This window comes from Leptopilina boulardi, unplaced genomic scaffold, assembly GCF_019393585.1.
Source record: "Leptopilina boulardi isolate dan_hultmark-lab unplaced genomic scaffold, ZJU_Lbou_2.1 LbouV2_191, whole genome shotgun sequence".
NCBI lineage: Eukaryota > Metazoa > Arthropoda > Insecta > Hymenoptera > Figitidae > Leptopilina > Leptopilina boulardi.
The window spans coordinates 367162-391522 of NW_026137742.1; the positions used below are offsets into that span (position 1 = coordinate 367162).

General features: G+C 28.5%; 1 protein-coding gene and 1 long non-coding RNA gene across 2 annotated transcripts; both read left to right on the forward strand.

Annotated features, from left to right (window-relative positions):
• Positions 1-13784: 13784 nt before the first annotated feature.
• On the forward strand, positions 13785-14696 carry LOC127277928 (uncharacterized). Its single transcript, XR_007842430.1, has 4 exons — positions 13785-13942; positions 14019-14160; positions 14240-14370; positions 14581-14696. It is a non-coding gene; the product is annotated as an uncharacterized LOC127277928 (long non-coding RNA).
• A 4046-nt stretch (positions 14697-18742) lies between these two features.
• On the forward strand, positions 18743-20397 carry LOC127277937 (uncharacterized). Its single transcript, XM_051299385.1, has 4 exons — positions 18743-18861; positions 19462-19814; positions 19922-20082; positions 20323-20397. The coding sequence occupies exons 1-4, from the start codon at positions 18743-18745 to the stop codon at positions 20395-20397; spliced, it is 708 nt and encodes a 235-aa protein (XP_051155342.1).
• Positions 20398-24361: the final 3964 nt, after the last annotated feature.

The window sequence follows — 24361 nt, forward strand, 5'->3', positions numbered from 1 at the left end:
CGAAAAAGTATATACGAGGAGCAACTTTTCAAAAGTTGATAAATTCATTTTCAAAAAAAATTGAGATAAACACAAATGTAACATTGTAAGGACCTTAGAAACCGATTTGTCACTGTTGAATTTAAGAAAAAAATTTTATTAACACAAAATTTTCAATTTTCAAACATTTAGGCTTAACGTAGATAATTTACAATTTTAAGTTTTTTATTGTAAAAACTTACGAAAACCTTTAAATCCTCTTATTATAATAGAATTTATTTAAAAACAAAACGTTTTCAATTAAAAAAACATTCTTATGTAAAAAACTAATTGCAATTTTTTAACTTAAAATTAACTTTAGTGGTTATGTCAAAAATGGCATTTCTTTAAATTTCTCGAAAAAAACAAAATATGGATTTATCAACTTTTGAAAAATTGCTCTTCATATTAAGTATTATAAAAATATTGAGATTAGTAATACAGGAATAAAATCGATTTTAAATCAGTGGAAAAGTTGGTTATTTTATTTCATTAAACAAATTGTATAAGTGTTTTTAGGTTTTTTGAAATTTTTTTAAAATCTTAAATTTCCTTTTTTCTCAAAAATTTTTAAAGTAATAAAATAAATTTATTTTTCTATTCTCATTAATTTTCTTTTCTTAATCATATTTTTAGTTAAGTTGGAAATTTATAATCGACAAGAAAATTTTTACAGAATTTATTAAAACAAATTTTCTTGTCCTAATTATTCGAAAATTGTCGACACAAATAAATTAAAAACTATTCATATTAGAAAAACTTTCAATCATATTTTACATTTTATTACTAATGGGGATCCTCATTGCCACACATTTTCAGTAGATAGCACCACTAAAGCAACATTTCAAAGCGCAAAATTTTAAATGAAATTCATTTTACAATGCAAAATAAAAAAAATTAAAGTGCCTTTTGTCTAGACAAGTACTAATAAGTAAGGATTACTTATACAAATTTTAAAATAATAAACGTTTACAATATGTGACGTCGCACGAAAAGACTTTTATGAAAAGACTTTCAACTCGTGGAACATGACTTACAATCACATTAATAGATTTATATTCAATTAAAATCATTATTTTATCGAAATTTTACTTTTGTTTAATTTAAATAATTTAAAATTAAAAATTGCATTTAAAAATAATGCGCGATAATAAATTTTGCTATTATGGAGTGTATAACATCGTATATATTATTTTATAATAGCGTACATATTACGTATAATAATCCTCATTACTATATTCTAATAAGAATGAAGATTAGGAAGTGCACAAATGTATTTGTTTTTTTTTACATTTAAATATACACAAACTCTCTGAAGATTACTAGTTGGCGTAGCAATTTTATTATCTGTTATGAACGTTATTTTTTGTAAAGCTTCATATTTATTTCTAATAGATGGTTCTGTATGCAATGATTGATATATTACAAATTCCTTTCTTAAATGCGGATCAACAATGAAATTGACAATTCTTATGTAGCTTCCATCTACTAATTTTGCAAATGTATTATCAGAACGCTGATTATTTCTGACTGATGAATATAAACATCCATTCCTAACCATTTTTTTATAAGAGCGTGCTCGTTCTGACAAATCTAATTTTTGAATCCACGATGCCTTAACACTTGAAGAAAATCCAAAATAACGCGAATTATTCAATTTAATCGTATTTTTTGTCATGGATGTACCTAATTGTGTACACAATGATTGTACATCTGATTGGGCTCGTCGATAAATATATTTGCAAAGCAAACTGTAGCTTGTGTGAAGATTGATATTACGACAGATTTGATGATGCACACCTTTTGCAGCATGAACTGACTTAAGTAGTTGACAATTTCCTGATTCAAATGCAAATGCGGAATGAGAGAATAGCGGGCCCCAATTCAAAACACTTTTTGACAAATGTAACAAAAGATGTACATTGAATCTCATCGCGAACTTTGAATACAACGTTTCAGTTTCCGCGACAAACTCATGCAACAAGATGTCAGCGCAATTAAGGTCATTGATGGAAATTTCCGATTGCAAAAGTATATATAATGCTTCAACTAATTTCATCCAATGAATAACGTACTTCTTGTCAAAAAATTGTGCTAATATTGGTGTACTGTAATATAAAACCCAATTCTCCCACTCGCGCGCTTTCCAAAAGGCTTTGTCTTTCAAAGATCTTGTTAGTCTACCTACTTGATGAGGAACTTTAATGGAAATCATAATATTGTTAATCTTTTCAACGGTATCTGGATGAATAAAACCTTTTCCTTTACTAGATCCAAACCACATATTGGCAAACTGTTCTCCGATTCCGGCAACAATATGCATGTAATCGGGCACAAAGCCATCAATAACATTGAACTTGTTTAAATTTATTAATCGAGATGGTTTTTTAAATCCGAAGCACGGTTTTTTTTCGGTGCCTATTTCCATATGTTTTCGGGAATCCTCATCATTACGACTTGCTGGAATAGAATCTAACATCGGATATTTGTGGCTTCCGGAATTAGGTTTCTTAGTACTTTTAACCCATTTGCCTGGATGGAGACACCAGTTACAACCGTATTCACCATTGAATTGTGTCAGACCTTGCATTGGTGCTCTTGCTATGGAATCAACACAACAAGACAAGCAGAAAACTTTAATTGAACATTCCTTATTGTTTATATTGCATTTTACACCTTCTTTAGATAGTCTGTTCATATCCTCTACAAAGGGTTTTAAGAAAATATTCATGTCTGGTTTATTTTTTCCGAACCACAAACCAACAACTATCAATTCAGAAGTCCTAACGGAAATTGGTAACTCATTCAACATTATATAAATTGGCCAGATTGAATATGCCGAACTCTCAAAAAGTGGAGCTCCATCAGTATTAAATGTAACAGAAACAAAACTATTTCTATCAGTAGAATCTAAACCTGTTACAAATTTTCTATACTGTTTGCCGTCATAAATATCTCTAATCAAATTATCAGATTCTCGTGAATTCATTATATGGCTATAATAAGCACTATTAGCTTCTAACAAATTTTTAATTTTAGTCCTCGAATCCAAAGTTACAAAAAAGTCTTTATACATGGGTGTCCTAACATTGACATCAATATTGCATATACTGCAATGTTTGTTAAAGTCTGAACGCGTAAATATTCCAATATCAATTCCACATTCTGGACATAAAGCATGAAATGATACCGAATTTAACGGGTTGAATAATTTGTTTATTAAATATCGTGTGTCTGGAATTATGGGTCTAGCAAAAATGCAATTAATGATCATAAAAAGGTTAGCAACTGCAGATAGTCCAAGTGAATGAATCAACGCATATTTTACAAGCATTAACAATAATTCAGCGGTGCTTATCTTCACTTCAACATCAATTCTATCAAAAATATTTTCATTCTCTAGAAATGTATGCAAATTCTTGAAGCCATCTTCACCTTCGTTATCTTCTTCCTCGTTATCGCTTTCATATCCAGAAAATCGATTTCTATATTGCCCAACTAAAATTAAAATTAGATATATTTTAACATTTAAGAAATCTAAAAGTTCTTAATTTGACCATAATTAGGGTAAAGTATGGATGGATGTCCCTATCTTATATCTCCTAAATAAAAAATTATTTTAATAATTGTCTTTTTTTGGCACACTTCTTACCGATGGAAATTTTTCTACAAAGATTCAGCTAAGTTGCATTTCAAAATTATTAATTATAAATGTGAAAATTTCAGTCTATTGAAAACATCCAAACATTTTAAAACTGCTAAACTAGGAAATTTCCTCATTACAAAAACATTTAACAACCCAGTTAAAAAAAAAAAATTAGCCGTAAGCGAAAAGAATTGGTGGTTACTTAAGCCCAATCCTGTTTCGCGACAAAACAGTATTGGCTGGTTGCGGTAAATTCTTTTTTTTAACCTTTGACATGAAAAAGTGTCTTTTTTGTGCCTGTTTTGGGCAGATAAAGTAGCACTTTTTAAGGCAGTTTGGGCCAACTGCCTAAAAAAGACTTTTTTAGGCAGCAAACTACCCTATAAAGTCTTTTTTAGGCAGTAAACTGCCCTATAAAGTCTTTTTTAGGCAGTTGTTAATTTTTGCATAATTTTTGTTTTGCTTTTATTTTATTTATCAATTTTTATTATTTTTTTTCTTTAAAATTGTTTCACTTTTTCATAACAATGGCGAAAAAAATAGCGTATGAGGCTCGCACGTAGTAATTTTTATGTTCGGATGATTTCAATACTCGCTGTCTGTGCGACTTCGGTTCGACTCGGCTCGCTTTCGGCTAGTCTTCATCTCACCTACGTCGCACTAACGACAGCTCGTACTGAAAATTACATCCTCACCTAAAAAGTACTACTTTACGTGCTTGCCACATAATATACTATTTTACGGACAATTCTTTTCACTTGAATTGTTTGAATTAATTTATATTTATCCGTTTTGGCATTATAAACGAGAAAAATGATTGTTTGAAGTGTTAAAATGCTGATTACGTGTAGGAAATACGGAATTTTATTAAAAAGTGAAAATGTTAAATGTGACAGCATGATAGATTTACCATTGGATCAAGCATGATGTCAATTGCGCCGATACCGTCAGAAAGTTACTAAAAAGAGAGGAACATTCAAATACTAAATTAAATTCAAAAAATATAAATAATTTAAATTAGCGAAATAAAATTTATATTATTAGATTTATTTTTTTTTTTTGTGATTTTTTGAGTGTGGTAGCGAAATAACCACTCCCCAGAGTGTCATTCATGAGTGTCATTTTTTTATGTCATACTTTACCCTAAGGGTTCTTTCTAAGCGTATGCATTTGTGTAATTATTTCCAAGGTACGTGATGGAGGGTTTAATCTAAGGTTAAATAAAAAAGGGTTAAATATTTTTCGTTTTTCAATGTATTTGTCTGTTTAGTGAAACAGATCTTCATTTTGGTCAAATTAAATATATTTCTTTTTAAATAAATTTTAAAAAAAGCTAGAAATTTTTTTTAAAAATTGCTTATTGTTTTTCGCGCAAAATGGTCTGTAACTCCCTAAAAAAATATTATATTTTTAAAAAGTAGTTAATACATACCTCCACTGTTATGTCATCAATATTTTTCTGATTTGATTTATGCATTTCATCTGAATCATCCTCTGCTAAGGCATGAGTTTCCACAATTGATTTTAAATGTTCATTAAAATCTTCTGTCCATGTTGTACAAAATGCTTCACTTTCATGTTCTTCTTCCTACATAAATTATTTGTATCATATTTTATTTCTAAATTCAAAGTAGTCAAAGTCAGTACGTTGATACAGGATGAATATTTACCTGATTATCAAATTCAACCAAATTGTTATCTACTTCCATATTTTGGTATTCTTCTATACTTAAATTCACAGATTGTTGTTCTATTTGAAAATCATTTATATCGACAGATAAGCTTTCCCATTCTGGAGATTCCTTTTGAAAAATTACAAAATTAAAACATTACTTTTATACACGATAGAATTTATTTTCTATTATTACAATATCTACCCAGTGGACAAAAAACCATTTTTGTTTTTAAAATGTTTTTTAAACGTTCAAAACGTTTTAGAAACAATTTAAAAACAAAGATGGTTTTTTGCCCACTGGGTATATTTAAAAGGATTTTTTTTCAGTATCAGAATTACTTACAAACATAAACGTGTAATTTTGCTATTAATAAATGCATTTGAACCCTTTAACGCATAAATTTTTTTTCGTAATTTTCGGCATACACTGTATTTAGGAATTTTTGAAGAGGCTGATTACGAATTTGATGTTATCTTTTTTAAATTTCCTAAATTTAAAATAACGGATCCAATATGAAGGACAAATTTTTTTACAATCGATCAAATTAGTCTAAAAATTATTATTCGGGAGTTTTTGGGGTCTCTGATGTTAGTTTTTTGAAAAACAAAATGGAGGATCCAAGATGGCGGACGAATTTATTTAAAATCAATCCAATTGGCCTCGAAATTGTTACTTGGCGGTTTTCTGGGTCGCTGATTAGGAATCTGATGTCAGTTTTTTAACATTCAAAATGGCGGATCCAATACAAGATAGCACGTAAGCTTGCAGCATGCTTGCGGAAAGCTTGGCGCGCAGTATTGCCAGCCTGGCCGCAAGATTACTGCAACCTTCCAATGTCCCATCTGACCCAAGCTTGCAAGATAAGCTTGCGGTAAGATTACCGTGCAATGTTACTTCAAGATTATTCAGTGAGATTATCGCAAGATTGCTCAGTAAGCTTGCACTGTAAGCTTGTGGCAAAGTTGCTTGGCAATCTAATGGCAAGTTTGGTGAAAGCTTGCGCAATTTTAACAAAAAAGTTTTTGGAGGGAAGAAATTTATTTCTGTACATACATTGAGCACCAGTTCCTAGGAGGCCAAAAAAATTTACTGCGCAGCCGTAAGTGCTTGTGATTGCAAGTGCGCATAGTGCTCATTTTCGTGAACTTACAAATTTTTTTTTGAATATTCCGCAAGCTTGCACCAAGCTTGCTATAAGATTGACAAGCAACCTTTCCACAAGCTTATCGTGCAAGCTTACTGAGCAATCATGCGATAATCTTATTGAATAATCTTGCAGTTACTGTCAGTAACCTTGCCGGCAATCTTCCTGCAAGCTTGGATCAGGTTTGATATTTGAAGCTTGCCGCAAGGTTGCTGCAAGCTTACGTGCTATCTGGGATATGGCGTACATATACTTTCAAAAAGTTCAATTCAGCGACCACACAAACTCCGGAGTCTCAAATTGCAAACAATACGCATCAATCTACAAAAATTCCATCATATTAAGTTTCTTATATTGGATTACCCATTTCATAATTTTGCAAATCTGACAACAAATTTAGATTCAGCAATGTCAAAAACCACCGAGTAATAATTTTCAAACAAATTTGGACAAATTATAAAAATTTTGGTGGCCATATTGAACCCGCCATTCTCAATTCTGAAATTCAAACATCATATTTATATTCTGAAAAACCAAAAACCTTTAAGTGAGCATAGAATTTCAAATCGAATAAGTTTTAATACATTTCCTCAGGTGCCCATGTATGTAGTAAGTCGCAAAAGTAAAAAAAATATTTAACTGCAAAGGGGATGGAATATTGGGGTATTTTTTGGAGTCGTATTTATTATTATAATTATGGTTATAATAATAATATAATAATAATATAATTATAATTATCAGGAAAGGTAACTTTGTCAGTGTAGTGAATTTGTATGTTATTTCAGAACGTTTTTGTTATTGATCCTAAATTTGTGTGATAAAACTACGTAAAATACAATAAACATAGGGTGCTTTTTTTAATTGTAGTTAATAAATTTTTATTAATATTGCTAAATACCTGTATTCTCTGAAAACTGGGATACGATTGTAAGATAATCACGCCAAAAAGAGAAAAAAGTTATTTTAATTTTTGTACGACTTATCAAACTTCAAAACGCGTTTCTGGGACACAAGTGTCGCAGACGGCGTTAAAGGGTTAATGCTTATTAGTTATTAAAATTCATAAAAAATTTATATTCAAAATAAGCCCAAGACCATTAATAAACTTTCATCATTTTAGACGAATTTGAAGTCCACAACATTTATGATCAACGATTTAAGAAAAACAAAAATTTTATGCAAATTTTTATAAACTTTTATCAGGAAAATACTTTCTACAAATTGTTTTTATCACCAATTTTTAAAAAATTTTGCTAAAAAAAAATTTTATTATTTTACCTTTGCAAAAATATTAGTTTTTTGAATCGTCGATGATAAGCGTTGTGACCTTCAGCTTCATTATCCTTGAAGTTATTCAAATTTTTTTACAATTTTGAAAATGACAATTTTAAAAATATTTATGATAAATAATACAGTAGTGAATTACTTAAGAACAGACTAGTACATATTTTCCATAACAGGAGTCAACTTCTCGAATTTTTCAATTACAGTTACAATTAATGATAAATGATATTACAAAAACTTTACCTCGCCAATAGGACGAGAGTTAGGATCTTTAATTTTCCTCCTTCTTAAGTATGCAGTGTTCCTCTTCTCGGAAGAGGTAGAATTAGGTGAACTGCTCCAAGAAGAATTAGCCTGAAAAAATTATAATTGTTTCAGATTCATGTATTTTTACGTAACGTTTAAAAAAGGTTTCATTTTCAAAAACCGCTCTTAACTCCTTCGCAGACCAGTTAAAAATAGCTGGTAGGCCTAAAACGTCCCGAAAAAAAAATTTTCCAAAAAAATGACTTTGTCGTATTTAAGGTTTTTGGGGTCGCTGAATTTGAATTTGAGGTCCATTTTTCAAAATTAAAAATGGCGGATTTAATATAGCCAACAAACTTTGAGAAAATAGATCCGATATTGGCCTGAAATTTGTTTCTCTGGGGTTTTTAAAATCGATGAATTTCAATTTGATGTTAGTTTTTCAAAATTCAAAAAGGCAAATATAATATGGCGACCGACAGCTCTTTTACTACTTTTGTCTTAACTATATCGAAACGTTATTCTTGTGACAGAAAAACTAAGAGAGTATTGTCTAATACACATTTGTAGACAAATCTGTTAATTTTTAAAAAACTTTTTCGTCATATTGGATCCGCCATTTTAACTTTTGAAAAATCGGCCTCAAATTCGAATTTAGCAACCCCAAAAATCTTTGAGTAACGAGTTTCATGTGAATCTGATAAATTTTAAGTTTTCGTGGTCGCTATGTTGGGTACGCCATTTTGAATATTTTTAACCACTTCAGTCTCTTGGCGTTCCAATTTGACAGTTGACAGCTGTCAATTGAGCGTCTGGAAAGTAAAACCACACATAGAATTAGAAGAGCCATTTAAATTTGTTCCGGATTTTCAAAAAATCGATGCACAGTGGCCGATTTCCCGAAAAACCTGGCCAAAAGTCAAAAATTTTTTTTTAGAAATTTATACTTTTTATTGTTGAATATTATAAAGGAGGGTTCACTGCATAATTTTGCGAAAAAAAATTACACTTTTTTTATGACCAATTTATTATGTGAACAAGTAAAAGTGATCTTTGCCAGAGATTTACTCAGAACGTTTCATAACTATAAATTTTCGTCACAGTTAAAATAGTGAAAATATACTAATATACAGCAGATTTTTGAATATCTTTTTTTGGGAATTATTAACAAAGGTGTATGAAATATGTTGAATGTATTTATCATCACATTTAAAACGTACAGTTTTTAAAAAATGACATTAAACATCGCTATTCATGGCTACGATTTTTGTATTGTTTTATCAACGTAAATCATGAAAATAATTGTAAAATCCACCGATGTCCGCGCTCTACCTGGTATTATCATAAACTAGAATATATTTTTGATTCATTTTAATTGAAATCAGCTGCCAGAAGCTGCCCCTGCAGTTTTGGTATCACTTTTTATTTCACCCAGCGCGGTTTACCGACAGCGCGTTGCACCGGCCGGCGGTGCAACTGAACATGAAAGACTGACTTTTTCTTCATTCGCATTCGCTTTAAACTAAAATTTAAGCACTGTCTGTAATTTAAAAAAAATAAACTCTAACACATATACGCAATTTTATAATACCAGCAAATATTTTGGATCCGCCATATTGAATTTGATAAAACAAATGTAAAATTTGATTTCAAAAACCCAGTAAACGTAAGTATACTAAGTTTGGTTAAAATCGTACCATTTTTTAATTTTTAACAAAGTTTTTAAACATCTAAACGGCCATTTTAGATCCGCCATTTTGAATTTGAAACAACCAATGTAAAATTTGAATTCAGAAGCCCAAAAAACATGGGTATACCAATTTTGATTGAAATCGTATCATTTTTCGATTTTCAGCAAAGTTTTCTAAAATCTAAACGGCCATTTTGGATCCGCCATTTTGAATTTGACACAACCAATGTAAAATTTGAATTCAGAAGCCCAAAAAACATGGGTATACCAATTTTGGTTGAAATCGTATCATTTTTCGATTTTTGGCCAGGTTTTTCGGGAAATCGGCCACTGTGCGATGTTCAAAAAATAAATTTCACTTTTAATAAACTTATTATATATTCATTACCATAACGTAGTTAAATTTGTTTTCAGAAACTGACTTCTTTGGCATCAGAACAAATTTAAATGGCTCTACAAATTCTTTGTGTGGTTTTACTTTCCAGAGGCTTAATTCAACTGTCAACTTTTATAAAAAACAATTATTTTTTTGAAATTACAGTATAAGGGTTTTTGGAGTCGCTGATAACGAATTTGATGTTGAATTGACCATTTGACTATTTGAAAATAGAAATTGAAATCAACTAACTGACTGAATTTAACTAATTGACTGGAATAACTAAGTAGTGTGATTATGCAACTAAATAATGAATATTGACCTACTGGGGTTCGTCTTTTTAAAGAAGTTGCCCCTTCCAAATTTTCGGTAGGGAGGATTTTGAGGGTGAATTGTTATAGAGTGGAGGAAGAAAATTAGGTCGAAACTGCATTGATTGGACTTAAGAAAAAGAAAAGGGCGGAAAACTATTAAGTCAGGAATACTATTGGGTCCTTCAGGCCCGCCCTTGTGAGATGTAGGGATGCGTGGGCGTAGGGATGATTTCAGATAGTAGGGGTTTAAAAGTTTCTCCGATTTTTAAAAGATGGTGCCACAATTCACTTTTTCAACAAATTTTGAGAATTATACACAAATTGCACAAATTTCCATTAAAAATAATTTTACAAACTCAATTTATAACTAAATTAAGCGAAAAGTTATTAACAATAATTTTTAAACAATATATATAATCAAAAATTCAATATTAATAGTATAAAAGATTTTATATGTCTTTAATAGTTATTTTATAAAAAGAATTAGTAAAAACAATTAATAAATTTCAATAATTGAAAATAATTAAAAATAATTCATGAATAATTGAGATTATTCGTTTGTTCTTTATTACATATAAAATTTTTTATATCTTGCTTAATTATTTAAAAGAAAGTTTAAAATCGTTCATTTTGTTAATAAACACTGACTTGAGAAATAATTGAATTGGTTGTAGGGTAATTATTTTATAACTTCCAATGTTAAAAATAATTAAAATTATAAAATAATTAATTTATAAAAATAACTATTTTTATATTTCAAACATATAACAACCGGATGAATATTATCTGACCTAAATCAGGTGTTTATTTGAGTGAGAGTGCACTTGTGTCTGGGCTCCCAAATAGCTGCGTTTTATTGCTTCCAGACTCTGGAATCTACTTGTACAGGATGTGAAAAAGGACACTCGCATGTGCATTTTCAGTCTGTGCTCTTAAAAGAAACATGTTTTAGCTATTTATTGAGTTCTAATTTTCGGAATCGCAACTATTTTTTCTATGTTTTAAAAGATACTTGAAATTATCCAGATCTAGAATCGTTTCTGGAAAAACATGTATTATGCAGCTGTGGGAATATTCACGGGACGTAACACTTGAGTAACCAGATTTAAGTGGTTTGCAAAGTTTTTAGAAGCAGAAATATAATTTTATTCAGTAAATTGTAAGAACGCCATTCGCAAAAAAATCCTGAAAATTGTCGACTATGAATTTCGAAAAAACCGTTTGAATGTTTAAAAAAAATCATTTTTTTGTGTCACATACGTCTTCGTTAATCTGACTTTAAATTCAGATTCAGCGATCCCAAAAACCCCCGAGTAACAATTTTGAGGCAAATCAATTTAATTTTATTATTTTTTTCTTGAGATATCCATAAATGGCCACTTGCATCCAGTTGGCACGACTTTTTCTGGTCACATATGGGCCCTGGACTGTCAAGGAATAAAATCCACAGAAATTATTATTCTTTAGGGTTTGAGTGTGCTATTAAAAAATATACAATTTAAAGTCATTCATGTTTATATAGGTTCAAACATAACACAAGCACAAAAAAAATCAGAACACCAGACTACAGTATTGCAAAGCTGAATTTTACAGAGGCACAAATTTTCACTATTATCAGATATTCAAAGCATCTACAATTTTATGTTTAAAAAGAGCCCTTAGCTAAATTTAACGAATGCGTTCATAGAGTAAGGTGTGATCTTTTTTCTCTGCACTGAGAAAAAAACGATGCCAAAATAGCGCCATCCACTCATGTGGGTTCAGCTTTGCCTAAGAACGCTGAAACGACTGTGGGGAACACTGCAGTTTTTGCATGAGTTTTCTGCTATAACTACCGTGTCACATGTCCCGTTCGTTGTGTTTCTCTCAGACGCGCATTTGCGTATATTTATTCATTGTGTCGTTTTTTTCATTATTTTAATGTTTATTTTGAATAATATATAGTGAAAAATGGATGAATTTGTTAAAAATATTTTATATAATTGGAAACTGGACCAATTCATTGACAGATTTGAAAGTAAGTATGCCGAATGGACAATCCTAACCTATAATTTTTTGTAAAATGTCTTTGCAATTGATTATTAGATCATTTTTTTTACGAAAACTACGTGCGTATATTAATTTTTTTTGATATTATGGTAGTGTTTTCACTGTTTTTTTAAAAATAACATTGACAATGAAGAGACAATTGTTTGTAATGATCATAGTGTTACGTGTGATAGTTAAGTTACTTTTGAATTTCAGAAGCTGGAATTGATGAAGAAATATTTAAACAAATTGACAATGAAATGTTAGACAAAATATTTAATGATTCGGAATGCGGGTTCAAAAAAAAATTTTTAAATAGGTTAGAGATGTGGAGTTATAATTGTATCGAAGACCGTGAACAGAAAACGGCCGAGAAATGTTCGCTTAGTTTTTCGTCAGAGATCGTGCAAGTTAATAGCACCTTTGATTTAGTAAACTGTACTTCCGCAGATATCAATAATTTGACAATTAATAAAACTACAAATTCAATGGATGAAAGTTCAGTAGGCGTTATCAGTATACGTATGTTTTTATTGATTTTCGATCGTTATTATTTTTTCTCTTACAATTCTATTTTATTTTTCTGTACTTTATGATTTATTTATTCACCTGATTTTTCCTCTTACAATTCTACTTTATTTTTCTGTACTTTATGATTTATTTATTCACCTGATTAGCGATATTCAAAAAAACGGTCCGTGAACTTTTGAAAACGACTAGAGGTAAAATAGTAGAACAGGGATTCAAACTGAATTTGACAATTGATACTCGTCTTTTGAGTGATTTAGTAATAGAAAATGAATTTGAAAGTACAAATTCTTACAGGTATATTTTTAAGTTAATGTTTTGATTTTAGTTACAATTTATTTTATTAATAAAGTAATTAAAAGTTTAACCGCTATTGAAATTAAAATTTTTTTTACAGAATAAGTTCAAATAGGTTTGGTGAACTTGCCCAAGAATTAGGCGTAATCTTTAAATTACCAAATAAAACAATTGACGAATCTGCAAAATTGTTTTACTATCCTTTTAAAAAGGCTACAAAATCTTCTAAAGCAGTCAACGCGGGCGGAGTTTTATACGAAAAATATTTAAGATATCGGCAAAGATTAATCAGTCTTCAGATTATTTCGAAGGAAGAAACTCAAGAAGAAGGTATAAAAATTAATATTCTTATTGGTTATGATTATTAGATCTTAATATCTGTATAGTTCATTTTTTCAAAGCGACCAAGTATAGTAATGAATCTCGTACAAACTTATAACTTTTATTAATAAAAAGTATATAAAAGTAAAATTTTTAAAAAAATTTAATAAATATCATATATAATTTTTTATTACTTAGTCAACCTTTTATCAACGAGTGAAGAGTGTATCAAATGGCTAAAAGAAAATGATGAGCCCCAAGAAGAAGTGATACAGAAGTGGAAGGAAACATTTGCGCAAAGACGTTTGTGTGACAACGTTAATTATTACTTTTCTCAGTATAAATGTTTGCGATCGCCGATTGGACATATTTTGGTTATTTTTTATAATATCTTTTATTGTGGAAATTTAAAAAATTTTAAATTATTATTAATAAAATTATTATTTACAGATTTCTCAAGATTTTGATGCTGTGTATCCAGATTCAGTTAAAATCTTTACCGATTCTTGGGATGATGTTTCGAAATTAATAGTGTCGTATGCAACATCAAAAAAGAAATTGTTCTTGTCTGAGGAAGTATTTGTTACATCAGGTAAAGTATGAAATATTTAGCTTTATAGAAATTAAATAATACCAAAAATTGTGTTTCATTTATGAAATTATTTTTCTAGAGAAATACTCTATATTAGGATTGCTTTGCTTGCCTCGCCTTTTAGGAGTGCTATTGAAAAAAAGAAAAGGATTCGAACCATTCGGGTGTTGTTCCGAGGATGTGAAAAACTCTTTCATCGTTAACGTGCAGGTACAGAATTATTTATATCATTTTTCTAAAAAGTCGAGGCCTTATATCATTTTAATTTCAAATAACTACAGTTATTACAAAGTTTAATTCTATAATTTTTTTCCTTTTGGTGAGAAAATATAATTTTAAGTTTTTTGAAACGACTATTATAAATAAAGTACAGAAACTACTTTCTATTATGAAAAGTTAATAACCTAGATTTTTTATTAGACGCAAGAAGATTTAAACAAGTTTAAGGAACAAAGAACTGCAAATGCAAATGTACACGGCAAACCAGTTGGTCCATACGTTGCAGTTGTTGGAAATTTGGAAGAAGACGGAAACCCAGAAATAAGCGTTTATGTAGTTATTGATAACTACATCTTCAAAGTTGAAACAAACAAAGTAGCAGACGCAGTCGATTATTGCTTTAAATCATTTTTTGCCTTGAATATCGACTTCACCCCCGAGTGCAAACACTTATGGACTTTTTTACAAAGACATATTTATAAAGTTAAACTAAAATCTGCTCACCAATATACAACCGTAACAAAATTCATGGATGAATTGAATAAGTTAAAATAACTTTTGATCAGTTAATGATTGGGCGCAACTGTGATTTTAGAGATAAAATTTGTTTAAATTTAAATTATTTAATTATTTGAATAAATTTTTTTTTTATAAATTTAATAATCGTTTAAGACATCATGGCTGTTCCAAAAATGGATTTGGAAATGGAAATGTTAAAATTAACATTGGGGTTATATAATAATCTTTCTATACCGCAGAATGTTATTCACATTTTTGTTGATTCGATTACAAATTTTGTAAATGTTACGTATCAAAATTATATACTAGAAAAACTTACTGTAGAATTTAAAGAGCATCACAATATACTTCTTGATAAAGTCAAAGAAGCCTGTGATTCATCAAAAACAATTTTTGATAAGTTTCAAACTGAATATAAGAGATTTGCTTTATATGAAGAAAAAGGGTTACTGTTTATGCCTAAAGAGCGTAAAATTGGTCACAAATACGTAGAAGAAGTTAATGATAAAAAATTAATTACAAAACAATTTGATCTGTTTGGGCAATACATGCCGTTAAAATGGAGTTTAAAATTACTCCTCGAAATTCCCGGTACGTTTCAGTTATTAAAAAATTATATGGACGAATTGGAAAATGAAAAAAATATATATAGCAATTTTATCCAGGGAGAACTTTGGAAGCAAAAATATAAGTCCAAAAACAACGAACTTGTCGTTCCATTATTTGTTTTTCAAGATGATTGTGAATTAGGTAACGCGCTCGGTCCTCACGCAGGTAAAAATAAAGTAGGCGCAATGTATACTTCAATACCCTGTTTTCCTTCGCAATTTGTAACGCAATTAGACAATATTTTGTTAACTGGTTTAACTTACGCTAATGATAGGAAATTATGTAAAAATGAAGACTTTTATAAAGAATTAATATCAGAATTAAATGAATTACGACAGAAAGGTTTAGACATACTAGTTGGAAACAAGGTATATAAGATTTTTTTCCAATTATGTTTGATTTTGGGCGACAATCTCGGACTGAATGAAATATTAGGCTTCGTAGAAAGTTTCAATTCGGGGAAACCATGCAGAATCTGTAAGGCCTCTATTGATGAGATAAAAAATTTAATTAACGAAAAAGATGATCTTTTAAGAACAAAAGAATCCTACCAACAGGATTGCGACGAAAATAATCCATCTGCAACAGGTATTAATGAAGAATGCATTTTTCATCAAGTTTTTGGTTTTCACGTTTGCGATAACATTATTTTGGATTTAATGCACGACATATTTGAGGGAACGGCCAGTTTCACATTGCTTAAAATCGTGAACTATTTTATTTTCGAAAAAAAATTGTTTTCCCTTGAATTTTTGAATCAGAGGATTCAAAAATTTAATAACGAGCAAATAGAAGTTTCAAACAAAATACCATTATTAAAAAGTGGACACATTACATCGAAAGAAAAGTTAAAAATGACTGCCGCGGAAACGATGTCCTTTGTAAGATATTTCGGTTTGCTTATTGGAGACAAAATCCAAGATGAAGAAGATGAAACTTGGGCTTTATACATTTTGCTTAGAAAAATCGTGAATTTTTTAACTTCGCCAAGGTTAGTGGAAGGTCATATTATGCAACTTGATGAACTCATTCCAAAATTTTTAAGTTCGTATAAACAGCTTTTCGGACATCTCAAGTACAAATTTCATAATATGACTCATATTACACGAGTATTAAAAAAAATGGTCCTCTTGTACACTTTTGGTCGATGCGATACGAGTAAAAACATCGACATTTAAAAGTAGCATCTGGAACTACTTGCAATACAATGAATCTTTTAAAATCTTTGGCTCTGCGAAACCAACTCCGATTAGCATATTTAAAACTGATTGGAAATTTGTCTTATGATAACTTAATTTTTGATCATTTCAAGGAAATCGACGAGTTTTCCAGAAGAAAGTACTTTCCAAGAAGTTGTATTACAGATGAAATTTTTTCAACTGACTGTGTTGAATCAAACGGAATTGAGTATAAAGAAAAAATGGTTTTTGTAGTTGAAATGGGACCGAATGACTTACTTGTTTTCGGAAAAGTTATCGAAATATTTATTAAAGAAAAGCAAGTATTTTTAGTAATGCAACCTTTGGTAAGTATTTTCTTCGATGAAAAATTCTTTGCTTACAATGTAGTAGCACGTGAAACATACATTTTAAAAAATTGTCTTGAATTGCCGAACATTCATCCATGTCTATTAGTAGAAAAAGGAGAAAATTGTTTCGTTGCTTGCAAATATGTATTATAATTTTTGTTTCTCCTAATTTTGTAAACTTATATATGTTAATAAAATTCTTTCCTGTAAAAGACTTTTTCTTTATATTTCTAATTTTTACTTTCTTAACTTTAACCTCTTTTGTATTTTAAAAATTTACTTGATAAAAATTGACTAAATTACAAAAAATTATTCTTATAACTTAAATTACGTTTAAATTTATCTACTTTCTTTTATTTATTCATTATTTTATTATTATTATTATTTTTTATTTATTTTATTAATTAAATTAATTTCTATATTTGTCATTTGACTTAATTTTTTGGTGCATTGGGTAAGGGATACAGTGACCGACACCCTGGGCATACTTTCAACTTTAAATGACATTTTATCGTAATTTATTAAAGATTTAGTTATAAAATAAATTTTAAATAAAAGATTTGGGTTAAAATTTATAGTACACAAGTTTAAAATTAAAAAACACCTTGATAAGAGTTTATAATATTAATTTAAAAATGTATGGTATATGAAAACAGTGAACGACACCCTTTAATAAAATAACAAATATTTAAACTTCTATTTAAGTAACATGATATTTATTAGTATTATCATAAATTTTATTATTCAGATTTAATGTACAAAAAAAGTTGCTTTTAAAATATAATTATTTAACAATATTTTCATATTTATAAAATTTGTAATCAATAAAGCAAATTTTTTGAGGTTAGTTTTCTAGAAAGTATTAAATATTGAGGAAAATATAAACATATAAAATTTTGTATAAACTGTATAAGTTTTTAAATATTGTATATTAATTAATTTACTAGTGATATGTAATTCAATATTATTATTTTTATAGTTATTATCGTTTTTAATAGCAGGTGTCGTTCACTGTCTGGGTGTCGGTCACTGTACATTTTACCCTAAATATATATTAATAAGTTATATTATTATGAAATAAATTATAATTATTATAAAAACATTTGTTATTACTATATAGTAATTAACTATAAGATGTTTAAGAAATGTATTTTAAAAGAATTAAAAATTAATTTTTAAGTTTGTACAGCACTGCCAAAAACTGCTGTGTATTCCAATGCAGAAACTGCAGTGTTCCAATGTCAAAACAGCCGTTTTCTGTTTGCAGTGTCACTAATGCAGAAACTGCATGACTTTACCGCTGAAACGGCGTGCTTTTTTTCTCAGTGTGGAGATACATTAGGCCGCTTCCAGAATGGGAAATACGCGCGCGCGGCGTCAACGCAACGCACGCGTTCTGACGTCACGAAACTAGTGTTGCCAACTGCTGAAATTCAATGTTGTGTCTATTCCTTTCGTTGGTCGGTGTTTCCCGCATGTTTAAATTACATTGTTTGTTGTTTTAAAAAAATGGAAGATTTAATGACAGTGATTTTAATCTGCCTGGAGTGGTTTAATTTAATTAGATTGTACTTAACCCTTACCAAGGAAGTTTTTCGGCGATGGTGGGTGAAACCTCACATAAGAGATCACGTTAGAGACTTGTTTGGGGCATATGATGCTCTTTTCATGTATTTTATTAGAAGTGACCATGAAAACTTTAGAAAAATGGTTAGAATGAGTGTCGAACAATTCGAGGAATTACATCAATTAATAAGACACCGATTACAAAAGCGAAGTTTAAGAAGGCCATTATCCACGAGACTTCGTTTGGCTGTCACTTTGTGGTAAGTTTTTAATAAAATTATCTTAATTTATGTATTAATTGAATATAATGCATAGTAAAATTACAAACAATTTAATTGTCTTCATATTTTTAGTCGATTTCAGTCTTGAAATAAAATAATTGTATTTGGAGAAATTTATCCTCTTGACCTAGCATCAAAATAAAGTGTTATTGATATATAATTGATTTCACAAAGTTATTTAAGTTGTGAAAACTGTCACCCACAATTTGAAAATTATTGTAATTTAAAAATATTTCAAAATTAATTCATTATCATGGAAAATTATTAAAAAATATTAATTAAATTTAATTTTTAAAGATGTATTTACTTTAAATATTTGTAATTACTTTTTTAAAATTTTATTAGAAAAAAATTGTTAAACTTCTTAAATTAAAATTTTATTACAGTAAATATACAAATTGTAAAGTAATCTTAAAAAGTTATAACTTTATCAGTTTATCATTAGAAATTTAATTAAAGTATTTTGTGTGCCTGTGTCATTAATTGTAATTAATTTATTGTAAAATTTTTAACTTTATTGAATAAATATGTAAAATTATACAATTTATAAACATTTGACATGTATAATAATCATTTCAGTATTCTTGCCCATGGTGACAGCTTTTACACTACTAGCAACTTTTTCCGAATTGGTTTATCGACTTCCTACAGTATTATCCAAGAAGTTTGTCCGATCATCTGGGAATGTCTTCAAGTTTTGTATTTAAACGGAAATTTGACTTCTGATCATTGGAAAGTAAATGCTCAAGGTTTTAGAGTTAAATGGGACTTACCGAATTGCATTGGTGCAATGGATGGCAAAGAAATTGCCATAAAAAGACCAGACAATCAAGGGAGCCGTTATTTTAACTACAAAAAATTTCACAGTTTCAAACTTATGGCTATGTGTGATGCTTTTTCTCGTTTTACGTGGGTAGAAATTGGAGATTATGGTAAATACAAAGGATATAATTCTTCAAGAGTTAGAAAAATTTTAACTAAATCATTATTCCTTCTTAATAAAGGGATATAATATTAATTTCTTTAATTTTACTTGAAGGTGGTGTAAGTGCCGTTTCAAGCTTCCAACGTAGTGAATTTTATAGACGTTTAGAAAATAATTTGGCTAATATACCAAATCCAACAAACCTACCACATTCAAATGAAATGACAACTTATTTTATAATTGGTGATGGAATTTTCACACTAAGACCTTATATGGTAGTGCCATATAAGAGAAACCGACCCCTCACTCGTTTACAGGAATTGTTTAATTATCGGTAAATTAAAAAAAAAATTCACACTCACTATACATTATTTATATTTTACCCTCATTTTATTTTAAATATTTGTAATGTATTGTTAGGAATAGTTAAAAAAGAAATTAGCACATTTAATTCATTGTTAATCATTATTAAAAATGTTTCATTTTCACATTTTAAGTTTACATAATTGTTGCAGATTATCAAGAGCACGACAAACTATAGAATGCGCATTTGGAATTCTATCCTCTCGATGGCAAATATTGCAGAATAAAATGTCATTCAAGTTAGAAACTTCAATTTCCATTGTGCAAGCATTAGTATGCCTGCATAATTTTATTATAACCAGAGAAATGGCAGATAATGAAGAAAATCGCCACTATTTCCCTGAAAGATTAATGGACCAATTTATTCAAGAAAATAGAGAAAATGAAGGAGAATTTGTCGATCCAAATGGTTTTATAAATGCAGACATAGACGAAAATGAGTTGAGAAATGTGTTGGCTAATTATTTTGTCAACCATTAATTATTAGAAACTTATTGAAAATATGTACATTATAAATAATTTGTTAAATTTATAATTTTTTATTTTAAAAATGATAAAAAGTGTGAAATATATTGGATAAGAAAAATTATTATTGGTATTTCTTTAAGCATCAAAATTATTTTTCACATATAGTTCTTATTAAAGAAAAAATTTAATAGTTTTTCAAATTGTTTGATGTATACTATAGTTGTAATATATTTGTAATACAAATTGTTCAATTTGCAGAAAAGTTTTTAAAACAATTAATAATTTCAGTGTATATAAAATTTCATTAAAATAAAAATCTGCACGTGAATTTATAGAAAATCATATAATTTTATTATTTATATATCTAATATTATTTTTTTGGATTAACAATTCCATACAAATAACTACAATAATACAATAACAGAATAACTATAGTAGTCACAGCTAACGCAGTCTTTCTAATACAATTTTTTTTATTGCAGGGTAAATTTTAATAATTGAAATAAAAAAAATGTACTTAAAACAACAATTCTTATAAGTTATATCACATACATTAACTATCTTTAAATAAAACTATACAGAACACATTAATATTATTATTACGACTGTAATAAGATAAAAGTAGTCACAGCAATCGAAGTTTTTAATCTTACTTTTATCAGCTTAAAATAATTTTTATGGATTAAAATCATACAGAGTCAAAAATACAATTGTTGAGTATTTAATACTTGTCGATTTTTCATGACAACTGTTAAAAATATTGTTATTAAATAGTTAAGTTTTTAGTGAATAAAACATTTATACAATATGTTTTACTTTTAAAACAAATAATTATCGTGATGTTATAATTTTTTAAATTTTACAATGTGATTTAATGCTTATAGAGAAGAGTAAAATGTATTTACTCGACAAATAATTTATTCTGTCAACAATTGTTACCTTCTTGAAACAATATAAGGTATATATTTAAAAAATATATATTTGCGTTGAACACACTAACATTTTAACTGCATGAATCACAGAAAACGAAGACAGCCAATCTGTTTGTAATATATTTATATGTCGACATGATCGGCTGAAAACGTGCTTGGCAATGATTTTGCACATTTGCACAAATCACAGAAAGCGAAGACTTATCTGTCATATTATAAGTAAAATAATAAAGAGAAATAAAAAAATATATTATAAGTAAAATAATAAAGAGAAATAAAAAAATATAAACTCTTACTCTTATTTAGCTACTTTCTTGGAATCGTTCCATCGCATCAAGCATCACAGGAAATAATTCTTTCTGATCTTCCACCGACAGAGACAGCCAATCTTCCTGCAACAGATTTATAAAACCGTCGACAGGATCGGCTGAAATCGTGTTTTGCACTGATTTTACTGCTTCTCCCTTTTCTTCTCCGTGCAGTTTCTTGTTGGCAATTTTAATTTTTATGTCCATTAAATTTGAACATTTGTCTGTCATGTTTTCAATTTTTGCAGAGCAACTGACAATTGCATCTTCTACTAGAACTTTTTTGTCTTGACTTTTCATTTTCTTTACTGCAAAGTTATCCAGTGGGGGCACAATTTCATTTTTTTCCTTTGCTTTCTTACAATGACCCAAACTTTTATTTATGTCATCTCGAGCATTTATTTGTGCAGGAAAAGAGCGCTTTTTTTCCGAAATATTGATGATTTGTTAGATTCTTTCGGTAGAGAATTTTGAATCGATGAAGAAGTTGACGAGTTCACAGAATTGTTATCCACAATTGACGAGTTTAAAGAGTTATCCTCAATTACGATCATAGGCTGGAAGGAATTTTCTTTCGGAAAAGGTAATTCCATTTGCTCTGATGAAAATGTAGCGATAGGATTCTCCTCCTCAGTGAGAGTTATCGAATCAAGTGAATTGCTGGAGTTATTTTCCATATTATGGATGTTAGTATTTGGTATATATACCAATTGGGGAAGCTCTTTTCCTAAAAAAATGTATGTGTTTATTCATTTGTGTTAAAATATTCGACAAGGTTTTAGTGGACATGGCATTGTTGTAATTTAAGTAATATTGCAATGCAATGTTTAGTCAATATTGACAAAATTATAGTTACATACATATTTATTATTTTCTTTTTATTCTAATATTTCTTAAGGACTAATTTTAAAAATGATATTAAAAGCAAAAAGCCCAAAAATTAGGTTGTATAGGGCTGAAATTCAAACATATATTTTTTATTATATAATCCGGAACGTTTTATAAAATCATTTTTGAATCAATAAAATTGTTTTATATTACTTCTGAACTACTTCATTTAAAATGTGAATCATTTAATATTAAAAAATTTTTAATACAGACATCTTTATTACATTACTTATTTTGACATTAATTGTCATTACTATTTCATTATATGAAATAATAACAAAAATAATATATACAAACCTGTACTACAAACTTGTAATGAGGTTAAATTATTTGGGATGGTCACATTTGACGGCCCAGAAAAATTTCGTGAGGAAGGAATTAAGACATCTGAATTTGCTCTTGGTTCTCTGTCAAATTAAAAAACTAAATTAATTATACAAAATTAGCTGACAGTAATCGTTTGTTCAAAAATGAAGTGAAAATTATTGTTCTCAGCCTAAACTACAATTATTAATCAATTTTTGACAAATGTTTTTCAATACTAATTTTTAATTTATTTTAAAAATCAACATAACCACCGATAAATATAGAAACAAAATATGAATTAAAAAACTTATTATTATTTCTACATTACCTCTTATGCGAAATGTAAGGTTTTAAAAAAAGCAATTTTTCATAATGAATCCATCTCTTTTCTGCTAATTTGTCTTCTCGGACAAATTGATCCCTCAAAGATTTCCAGCGACACTTTGAGCCATCTATAATATTAAATTTATATGTTATAAATGTTTTAAGTTTCTATTATGATCAAGATAATAATAATTAATTTATATTATAATCTCTGTGAATTACTTTAAATTTCTTAAATTACTTTCAAAATACTTATACAACTCAAAATTAGACACTAATTTTAAGAATAGGAATTTTACATTAAATTGTACACTTTTCAAAACTAAATTTTTCATTCTAAATTTGTTGTTAAATACTTATTATTTAATTTCTTGAGTTTCTGTTACATTAAGTTATAAATTATATTTTGAATAATACATAATGTTCATAAATGTTTCAAGTTTTTTAATTTAATTTTCAAACTTATTAAAATAAATTTTAATTGATTACATGCATTTTTCTTTCCTGATAAAATAAAATTTTTGTTAGAAGTTATGTATTCAGGGGATTGAATCGGATCAAAGAGAACATTGATTGAAAAAATAATGTAAAAGAAGTAAAAATACCAAATAACCGGCATAATTAATATAATAAGATGCAGAAATATATGGGCAATTAGTTGAAATAATAATAATAATTACTTACTTTTTACACTGATTCCCTTCTTTTCGAGTGCAGCATCTATATCCTCCCACGATTTCATCTCATAGATTTGTCTATTGACAATGTTTTTGTTAAAAATCCAAGAATTTAATCTCGCTATTTTTATCAATTCATTGTTGAAGTCGTTATCATCTTTGGACATTTTGAAAATAAAAAACGAGACACATGTGATGTAATAAAAACAATTTTATTCAACAGGCCGTAACACGATCACAATCGATGCATTATATAGATGAGAGTCCCAAAATTATCAGATATAGATA

Excerpts from the sequence above, each read along its gene's own strand:
- LOC127277937 (XM_051299385.1), top strand. The coding sequence starts at position 18,743 with ATGGTTAGAATGAGTGTCGAACAATTCGAGGAATTACATCAATTAATA. Across the intron at positions 18,862-19,461 it reads CGTTTGGCTGTCACTTTGTG|TATTCTTGCCCATGGTGACA; the intron begins GTAAGTTTTTAA and ends TAATCATTTCAG. Across the intron at positions 20,083-20,322 it reads TCACACTAAGACCTTATATG|ATTATCAAGAGCACGACAAA; the intron begins GTAGTGCCATAT and ends TAATTGTTGCAG.